This window comes from Oncorhynchus clarkii, chromosome 30, assembly GCF_045791955.1.
Source record: "Oncorhynchus clarkii lewisi isolate Uvic-CL-2024 chromosome 30, UVic_Ocla_1.0, whole genome shotgun sequence".
In the NCBI taxonomy this organism is placed as follows: Eukaryota; Metazoa; Chordata; class Actinopteri; order Salmoniformes; family Salmonidae; genus Oncorhynchus; species Oncorhynchus clarkii.
In genome coordinates, this window is record NC_092176.1 from 25,034,296 (window position 1) to 25,044,950 (window position 10,655).

The 10,655-nt window shown below is 39.9% G+C and overlaps 1 protein-coding gene across 2 annotated transcripts in view; it reads right to left on the reverse strand.

The window, feature by feature from the left end:
• Positions 1-10,354, reverse strand: part of LOC139389597 (polypeptide N-acetylgalactosaminyltransferase 9) — a 135,475-nt gene extending 125,121 nt beyond the window's left edge. Inside the window, exon 1 of one of the 2 annotated variants that reach the window (XM_071136438.1) lies at positions 10,298-10,354. In XM_071136438.1, the coding sequence (XP_070992539.1) occupies positions 10,298-10,337 (40 nt within the window). In that variant the 5' untranslated portion in view covers positions 10,338-10,354. Of the gene's footprint in view, positions 1-6,821; positions 7,338-10,297 lie in introns of those variants that run through there. The other variant, XM_071136437.1, reaches the window with a different exon arrangement.
• Between the last annotated feature and the right edge of the window lie 301 nt (positions 10,355-10,655).

Below are 10,655 nucleotides of genomic sequence, written 5' to 3' on the forward strand. Positions count from 1 at the left end.
TAGAAGTGGTGAGTGGACAGTTTATGTGGTTTTGGAGCTGCCTTTGTTGTGCTGCTGCCGATAAAGTTGTGCTTTGGTAATACCTCAGAGGATAATTTGTTGTAGCTACCATTTCTCAGTCTGCTGCTGATTCATCTTTTCATGTTTCTCATGTTCTTTTTATGGAGGCTGAATATTCTGTTGCTTGGAGCAAAGCAAGAAATCCTTACAATGCTACAACTTAATAATGAACATAGGAGGGGAAAAGAAAGCTTTCATTTTTGTTGTTAAGCTTTTGATGAAAACCAACAACTCCACCACAAAGATTTTTACCCCTTTTTCTCCCCAATTTCGTGGTTTCCAATTGGTAGTTACAGTCTAGTCTCATCGTTACAACTCCCGTACGGACTCAGGAGAGGCGAAGGTCGAGAGCCGTGTGTCCTCTGAAACACAACCCAACGAAGCCGCGCTGCTTCTTAACACAATGCCCACTTAACCTGGAAGCCAGCCGCACCAGCGTGCACTGTGCCTGGCCCGCTACAGGAGTCGCTAGTGTGCGATGTGTCAAGGATATCCCTGCAGGCCAAACCCTCCCCTAACTCAGATGATGCTGGGCCAATTGTGCACTGCCCCATGGGTCTCCCGGTCACGTTCGGCTGCGACAAAGCCTGGACTCGAACCCAGAATCTCTAGTGGCACAGCTAGCACTGCGATGCAGTGCCTTAGACCACGGCACCACTTGGGAGGCCTGATGTATACTTTCTTGACCCCCTAGATTCAATGCACGCACCCGTTGGGAAATCCAATTAGTATAATAAAAAAAGAGCCATCAAAATCTGTGTGTTTAAGCTAGAGACATCTGGGTTTTTGCAAGGGCTGCGTCTCAATCCACCACGTCGATATCGGCCTTCTGCATCTATGGTGGAAGATGGCAGAGCTACAGTGGTGTTTGTCAGACCATGAGACATTCTGAAAATCGGTCTTCTCATGAAAACGTCTGTAGAGTCCAAACAGTTTGGACTAATATGACCCCACTATGGAAAGATGTGACTCTCACAAACATGAACGTGTTCTCCGTTTCGCTCTACAACGGCCACAAGCTTCACGTGACTCGTGAGAATGTCTCCCGTGACTGTGATGTAAAAAGGTATTTTTGGGACTAGGATTACACATGTACCTCTTATTTATTTTTTTATTTTGGTTCCTGATGCTTTCCAATATCCCTCAGAAGCATTTCAAACACCTCAAACCATAATCCTTTTGATTTATTTTTGGACTATATTTTTTGCCATGAATGAACGCTTTATTCAATGCATTTCTATGGGCTAATAGCAGGCCAAACTCAATGTTTCATTAAATAATATTTTTTGGGGGATATCGACAGGGGTCCTAAAAGTTTAAATCAAATTGCTAAATGGTCCATCTTATGACCATATTAAACAATTCCATACGTTAGCTTCGTAGATATTGTCATTTAAATATTACATTCAACTGTGTTTTATTACAAACCACTCTGGATCGGTAAAGTAGATATTGTTAAGTGTATAAAGTGACTTGAAATATTTAATTAGACAAAGCTCAAGCCATTTAATATAATTCACATTCTAGGCACAATCTAACATAGAATGATTGCATTCACTAAAACCCATGAGTAGGCCAAGTCATTTTCTACGACAATGAGAGACAATTGTGACACAGGCGAGGAAAACTATTGAGGCAAATGGCAATGGCAAATGCTCCAGCTATCATAGTATTCTGCCAGTCCTCTGAATGTCAGTGTGCCTCTAAGCCACATCATGTTACTGTACTGTAATGTTGGCCAGACTCCGTGGGTCATTGGGTTGGACCTGTATGTAATGAGCTTAAACATTCACTGGTTTAGTCAGGGCACACAACAGGCCTAACATATTGCTATGCGAGTTATGCGACTATTAATCACAATACATCTGGGGTGAAAGAAATCAAGGATAGAAGGTTTTTCCAGGACACTGACGACAGACTTGTTAGATTGACCGGTAATTTATCGGCAGTAAGACACTTTTTAGGTTACTTTGCTACTGCTTATTCACTATGGCAAAGTCAGCTAAAAGAGCTTCAAGCTTCTTAGCCTAACCAGAAGCCTCTCTAGAGATGTCTTTGGTACTATGCTGTTGTGATGATTCATGTTGTATCACTGATACATCCTCAGCACATTATCCTCTACTTCCTCTAGTTTCATTCTTCAAACTGCAGATTAGCGAAACACCTTCATTATCCCACAATGAATTAATTACAGGGAAACATCTGGTTGTTCCACTGCAAACACACAGGCACTATTTCCAGTATGAAGAGGTTAGCAGCACACTATGGGGAGATGAAGGGTGTGTGCCAAATGGTACACTATCCCTATAGTGCACTACTTTTGACCAGAGTGTTATGGGCCCTTGTCGAAAGTAGTGAACTTTATAGGAAATAGGTTGTCATTTGGGACGCATAATGATGTACTGTTCCAACACCCTGAGATGGACAGATTTGTTTCTGTGCGGATATGGGGACAAGAAAGGCTGGCTACCATCAAACATCAATCTGGGTGCACTATGTCCAAGTGCATATCCATCTCGATGCTCAGTCGCTCACCTCAGAATCCATTTTTATAGAGGCGCCCACAACAGGATACATTATAGCGTCATAACAGTGATAAATTATGTGACAACCTTCAAAAAATGTCTGATTTGGGCTGATGAGATTTAAAGGGAGAGTGGAGTTATGCGTGTCAAAAGTGATGCTGAGATGTGATAAATATTGATATCTTGGATGTGGTTGAGTGATCTGTTGTTCAAATAGAGGAAAATAACTACCAGTAGTTGGTTTTAAAAGCTAAAATGTGGGCGATCCATAAAACATTGGCAACAAGGGAAATGCATAACCCATAAAGGATAATGCATAAAGCCTTGATTTGCTGCTCATGACGGAAAAAGGGCAAGCTAATGGGTCATCAGGATTTAGAGGGGTTACTTGTATTTGTAAATTGTCATTGTCATTGTGATACTGTATCTCGAGACCCAATGAATCATCATAACAATCCAAGCTTGCATGGTCACACATGCAAAGGACTGAAAGAAGAAAGTACTGTATCAAAAGAAGTGCACAAGCAGCACCATTTAGCAAAAATACTTTACAGTCAACATACAGTACAGTAGATCTGTCTATAAGTCAGGAAATATGCCAGTTTCCTAACGCAAATTAAATATTTTCACATGGATCTGACCCCTCATTTAGGAGGGCGAGGACAACTAATGTCAGCGCTTTGTAGGGAATCATGAAATTAAAGTCTTTAAATAATCACAGGAATGAAATTGCTGGAGTTTTTGACCACCATATGAAATCTCTAGCTCTTCACAAAGTGCAATTATCTTGTAGCTCAAATGCAGATTGTCAGATGAGGTGTTGAATACATTACAGAGATTCAGATTCCTAAAAGCTGGAACTGAATAGATTCTCATCAGTTACTGAAAATGTTTGGTTGATGATTCCTCATCTACATATCATTACTGGAAAATATATTCCATCACAGGCTCCATTCCCCCACTCCAATCTGCTGGGGAGGTGTCTGTGGCTCTCCAATATAAAATTATACTCACACTGTGATGAATACCATTAAGGTACGGGTTGAAGCATCAAGTGTGTATGGGGTATGAGGTGATGAAACATCATTTAATTTCTAATTCCTCGTCAGGAGTTCTCTCTTTCCATACTTTAACATATGAACAACATTTCTTTCTGCAGCATAATTGGAAATTATAAATACGAGTCATATCTACTGCTGCAGCTGGACCATCCTCAGAGGCTGCTGCCATGCCATCTAATCACCTCCGCTCACTCAGGATGAAAGCAGGACTCAGTGACATGCATCACTGATGACAAACACTCAGCCCTGCTCAGCTCAGCCTGTCTATTTAAGGACAACAATGAGCCGGAGGCTGTGACACACTGCAGGGTCACTCAGTCAGAGGACAGAGAGGTGAGCTGGGGAGAACAGTGCATGAATGACAGGGCATTCGTCTTGGGAGAAAGTAAAGTATCAACTGCATGATATTTTTTGCTTAACTTCATTGTGAGACTCAGAGCTGACCTTAGGCCAGTGTCTTGGGGCAACTTTATAATACTCCTTTGTGATCCAGGACTTTAATTACATCTAGATACAACAGGGACCTTATCATATTAATGCAACATAAGTTGAAACATGTAAATTAGGTATAACATATGAATGTCTTGATGATTATTGGTTAACACATATACTTGTTTTTAAAATTGTAGCCTAAAACATAAATACGCAGATCAGAGAGGATCTGTCGGTGAATCTTAAGTTGCACTGAAAGGAAGTAGAGATCTGGCACTTTTAATGCACTGCTTAGGTCACAACACTGTCCTATAAGCCTGTTAACAAGAAGCTTAAACCCAGATAGATGATTATCCAGTAGAGGATAGAGGAGAGGAGAACTGCTGATGACCCTAGCCTCTTGTCAGTTATTTCCATAGTGAATTGCAAAGTTACAGATAGCACACATTACTGGTGTTCTGGTGAGGAATGACTTCATGGAAATATTAGATAGTATTAGATTAGATTGCTCCTGTAATTGCTTCCCAAATGACACACTATTCTCTATACTGTATACACTAGAAAAGGGGTTCCAATGGGTTCTTCAGCTGTCCCCATAGGAGATCCCTTTTGGGTTCCATGTAGAACCTTTTTCAAAGAGGGTTCTACCTGGAACCCAAAAGGGTTCTACCTGGAACCAAAATACTTCTACCTGGAACCTAAATATCACCAATATCACACACCGAGTCAAAGAAAAAATTAGATAAAATCGTCCAAATCACTGACTGAGCAGTACTGGAATAAATGCTTGCACAATGCACAGGAGTGGCATCACTTTGCAAAGCCATGTAATGGATGAAGAGTTTGTAAATGTCTTCTAAATCTAATCTAAGCCTTAATCCCTTGGTATGTCATTGTTGGACAATAAACAACTGAAAAATGGGCTATTACTTCAAATCACTGTCGGACATGGTAATGGTTATTGGCACACAAGGTTCTCACTCTGTAACGCCAATCCCAATGGCATTAGAATACAATCAGTGATCTGTTCCCCATTTAAAAATCGAGAAATAAATCAGGATATAAATGTATGATTAAATGTGTCAATAAATATCTGGATGCTAAACATGAAGAGAAGGGAAGGATTGACAGAAGGGAAGGATTCCTCCTGACTCTGTCTGACTCTGTCTCTCTGTTTGACTCTGTCTGACTCTGTCTGACTCTGTACACTCCAGGGCAAATACATAGTGGCTCCCCGGCCCCTCGCTCCAGACAAAGTCCCCTGAATGAGAGGATGCATTATACTTTTGGTGAGCCAGTGCCTCCTGGCTCCAAAGGCAAAGCATAACTCAAACTGACAGAGGGACCTCTTTCGTACAAAAATGATGCCAGCCAGCACCAAAGCATAGTAATAAGATCAAATAAAACCCCTCAAACTAGGAGTGTTTTGTCGCCATGCTATATAGCATTAACAGTAGATACAGACTGTCCTTGACCACTTTTGACAAAGAGAATAATAAACTGACTTCACAACACTTTCACCAAAATCCTGTTTATAATACAATAGTTCTGACATGAACAGGCCGTTTGCTGAGCACCAAGCACAAATACTACCATGATAGTTTGATACAGTGGATACAAGACTTATCCTTTTTGAACCTGCCTCTATGGAAAGGATTTTATGTTAACCTTTTTACCTTGAGGTTTACCGAGTTGTCAGCGGTAGAAGCTGGCTTTTGTTGACATCGACTAAACAGGGAGATTGAGGGAATTATACTTTGTCATTAGATGCTATTTCAAACAAATCAGTGATGGCACAGGCTGCTTGTCTCACAATTTGTATAGGATTTCTATATACTATTGATAGCATAAAATTTTAAAATGTAAACATATGGATGATTCTTATTGTAATTGTGGAATTGACTCAATGCTAAATAGTGATGCATGCATTAGCTGTCTCAAAATAAATGTTGGACTTTTCAGTGTCTGAATCTCTCATGTTTCATGAAAGAGTGGAACCATGGAGCATAATGAGAGATGAGATAACATTAACATGATTTAAAGGATGCTGTTTTGCCAGACAGACCAAACCTCCTGCAACACATTTCAATGACTAAAGGTAACATAAAGAAATAAGTCTGTTTTTTCATTCGATTATAGAACCATTTAATTTGACCATTTTTTAAAACATTTCAGACAAAACTATTGTATTTGGGCCAAGGGAATGACAAAGCAAAACTCTGTAGCCAGAGCCAGGGTTTTCACCCCTATGGGATTCTCAATAATATTCACTTCCATGAGTCCAATACTAACTACTATTGGCTGGTGTTTTTGATAGGGATTAGACCAGGTTAAGTGCACAGATTAGGAACAGTTGCATTGATTTTACTTGAGTAAAACCTAATCACTTGTTGGCAATAATTTGTGGCTCCATGAAGAGCCACCATTCATCACTGGATGACTCACTCTGAACATAATAACTGTACCATAATGACTGATACTGTCTGAATGGCTGATATACCAGTTGCATATTTATCTTATTGTCCATTGTCTGATCAAATTCTATGTATTTGGAAGTAGGCTGTTTATAGTTTTAAATGGGCTGTTTATAGTTGCTCTGTAGTAAAATGACAGTAATTCAGGATGTATATAACTATACAGAGATATGACTCCACAGTTAACAATGCTGAAAATGAGAAATATCTTATACTTGAGTAAATATGCTATATGCTGAATATGTTGTTAAAGTTATAATAATACATACCATTTAATTGGTTGTAGACAACGTCCTCCAGCCGCTCCAGTCTCTGAAGTATGGACTGCCTGTCCACCAAGTTGGAAACTTTGCCATTCCTGGCCCTCAGTCTCTGGTCTGATATCCTGCCGATCTGAATGAGTTCCTCAGAACGGTCCTGTATTCTACAATATACCGAGAACAATATGATCCCCACAAAAACAAAAATGTTAACCGTGAGCAAAGTTTTTATTTTGCGTGCCACAGCCATGAACCCTAATAGAACAGTTGGGCAGAAGCCGTTAAGCCAAATAATAATGCATTTGGAGTACTTTAGCTACTTCGGCTGTCGGCTGTATTGCAGTGAAAAGCAGATGCTTTCAGTGGAAGTCAACTTTGGGAGACCTGAAACAAGGAGCTGTCCTTTCAGCACCACTGAGATGCCGGAGGAACGCTTCTCTAGCGCTGATGTGGGGGCTACTGTTGACACCCAAGCGTCGAGTCTCCCAGACTGTGGTATGCAGATGCTGTATTGAGGAAGTTCAAGGTTGGTAAGGACGCTGGACAAAACAATGCTTTCTCTTTAGATCATATGCAACGCCGCACGCCTGTACCTTTACAGAAGCGCTGCTGTTGAAGATACATAGAACGTATTCTGTCGTGTCCACTAGAAATAAATAACGTCAGACACGAACCATAGTCTTAAATAGGAGCGAGTATTTACTGTAGAAAAACATCTATGCGTGCACTGCAACGTGGAAAGTCGTCAAAATCTCAGTCACGAGGACAACATCAGCTCGTCCACCCTGAACAGTGCATTATTCCGTATTTGCGAAGCAGCATACTCTATTACTGCTTTGACATTTCCTCTTTCAAAGGCGTTGTGGTCACTGGATTCGTCCTGATCCTGAAATAGATTTGCATGTGTCTTGAAATGTGCACATGCCTCCCTCAAATATGCAGCGAGTTTCTCCCATCAATCCACGATTGGTCGCAATAGAACGTTGAGGTGCCGATAGATAGAAGTTCAGAACGGGTTTTGTCATCAAATGCTGTCAAACAGTTCCGATGCTCGCGCTGCCTGACTGCATGGTGAGTGAGCCAACCCTTCTCTTTTGCTAGCTCTCGCATGCTGTCTTGCATCCCACCCTCTCCCTCTCTCTTTCAGCCTCTCTCTCAAAGCAAGAGCGCTACTGTGTTGTGACGTTTAGAGGCATATTCATGATCTGTCTCAGGGATAAAATAAACATGAATATAAAAATAATGTTATTTGAATTCATATGGTGCACTGCATCCGGTCAGATTCTAGATTGATTGTATTATCCTAATCCCAACAGAATAAATCATACATAGAATAAATAGTCATGTTGATTGAGCTACCATACTCCCAATAAGCATTTATTGAAATTGAAATAACCAATACACTTCCCTCTACTAATCACAACAACAGCCAGAAAAGGGTTTATCAATTATTATTGGCATATGACTTGATTGAGTGCTAATTGATTTCAAGTCCAACCTCCTCAGAGATGTCTTAAACTAACCTCAGTGTAGTTACACAAAATGCAAACAGGTATCACAGGTGTAAGTAGCCTACTATGTTAAATGTGTATGTACTGTACCTGCCTATGCAAATATCATGTACATATTGTAATCATTTTGTACCCATTACAATATAAAAGAGCAATGGCAAACTTTTCAGCCATTGAAGTCAAATACTTGAAATTAAGATGTTTGGCAGGAAATAGTGTAAACAATTAATTAAAAGAAGTCAAATATTTGAATGCTTTTAATTAATTTTTTTACACTATTCTATTTCAAGTCTCTGACTTCAATGGCTGAAAAGTTTGCCATTGCCCTTCCTACTAGAGACCAAATGCTGCCTGATCAGTGATTCCAAATAAATCACGATTCTAGTAAATTACAGCCAAACAGAGCCAATCCCTGAGCACTTTCTCTTGATTAGAGTAACCCAGAAGTAGGCCTTCCAAAAAAATAAATCCCATGTCTCTCTCCTCAGAGGAGCCAAGCGCAGATTTATACTCTTTTATTTGTTTGACTTTCCAATACAATCAGATGTGGGCTAAAACTGTCAAATATTTATTGACCTCAAAATTCTCGCTTGGAAAATTGTAGGGGTACGAAGAGCAAAAGGCTTGTAAATGTTTTCTGGCATTAAAGTCAATTCCTTGATGAGATATTTTAAGGCTGAGTCAGATATATATTTTACAGATAGAGGTTGATAGTCCCAGTACACCTTTTCATTTTTCAATCCATGTTATTTTTTCAGGCAACTGTTCTGAAACCAAGGCCTTCAAGTAGTAGCATAGTGCATTCTTCATTTTACATATATGGTTTATGTGCTTTATCAGGCCAGTGAGGTCGCTAACCTCGTCAGGCTCAATTGCTACGAGCTGGCTGGGGTGAGATTACCTAGTCACCAGCTTTACATTTATTTATCAGGGGCATCACTCTCATTTCAAACTTGCCCACATTGGTAACGGTATTTTAATGCTTTTATCCCCATTGGTAATACCCACAAAACACATTTCTACATTGATTGTAGCACTCATTAGTCCCACCATGACTTCCTCAAATCTCCAAATCAAAAATGGCAACATCCTTTGTACATGGAGCCTTTCCCCCAGAACATATCAGATGTTTTAGTGAAGGATCTTAATTGAAGCCATTCTAATTCAAACCATTCCAACAGAATGGGAACGTGTAAATGAGAAATCTAAATGAATTTTCCATTTCATTCAAATGTAAGATGAGATAAAACAAGACACGTGGACTACTGTTTAACATGCAATGTTAATGAATGAGAAACAAACACATTGCTCTATTGAACTTCACAACTGCATGATAATAGGCCATGTGTCTATCCTGCTAGGCTCAGAGTAGGTAACACGCTAGGTAACACATTGGCTCCTCAGTTGTTATTCATACACTTGAATCTATCCCTTTTGTTCTCATGCTCTGCATGACAAGCAGCTTTGAAATAATTGGCTTTATCTGCGGAACGTAATGAGGTTTCCTGCTGAATATGAATCACATTACAAAAGGTGCTGATTTGGTTTGTGGAGAGAGAAGTCTGCTGTTGAAACAGACAGGCTTAGGGAATTATTCAGTAGCCACCTTATCCACCTCTGGTGACCCATTGCTGTTCATACTGCTACTACTACTACTACTAATACTATTATAACAACAACTATGATACCAATACTACTACTACTACTATTACTACTACTACTACTACTATGATACCAATACTTCTACTATTACTACTGCTATTATGACTACAACTATGAAACCACTACAACTACTACTACTACTACAACTACTATTACTACTACTATTACTGCTGCTGCCACTGCTGCTTCAGCTACTAGGAATTCCGCAACTCCTACAACTACGAATATTACTATTACTAATACAGCTCTTAATATTACAGCAGCGAAAAAAACATATTTGAATAAAATGTGTATGGTATATCATTGTATTACCTCCATTTCTCTGCCTTCTTTCTCCTCCTCTACCAAACATTCCTTGTGACCTGTTCCTGTTTTGTGTATTCAGAATGAGGACAGCTAAGCCAGACACAATCTAGCTCTGAGGCCTTTTAGCCGTATTAGCCTGGCAGGCTGCCAGACACACCGTACTCATCCAGCTCACAGTGTCTCTGCATGACCCTCTCAAACCTGTGAAAGTGACCGGATGGAGAGGAGAGACTAATAAGCTTCGTTTTCCATGTTGAGCACCAAATCAAATTGACATTTGACAAGAAATGCCACAATTTTGATGTTTTTAACACACTGTAATTGAGCATGCATCCCATTATCTAGTATGCTACATAAATGTACA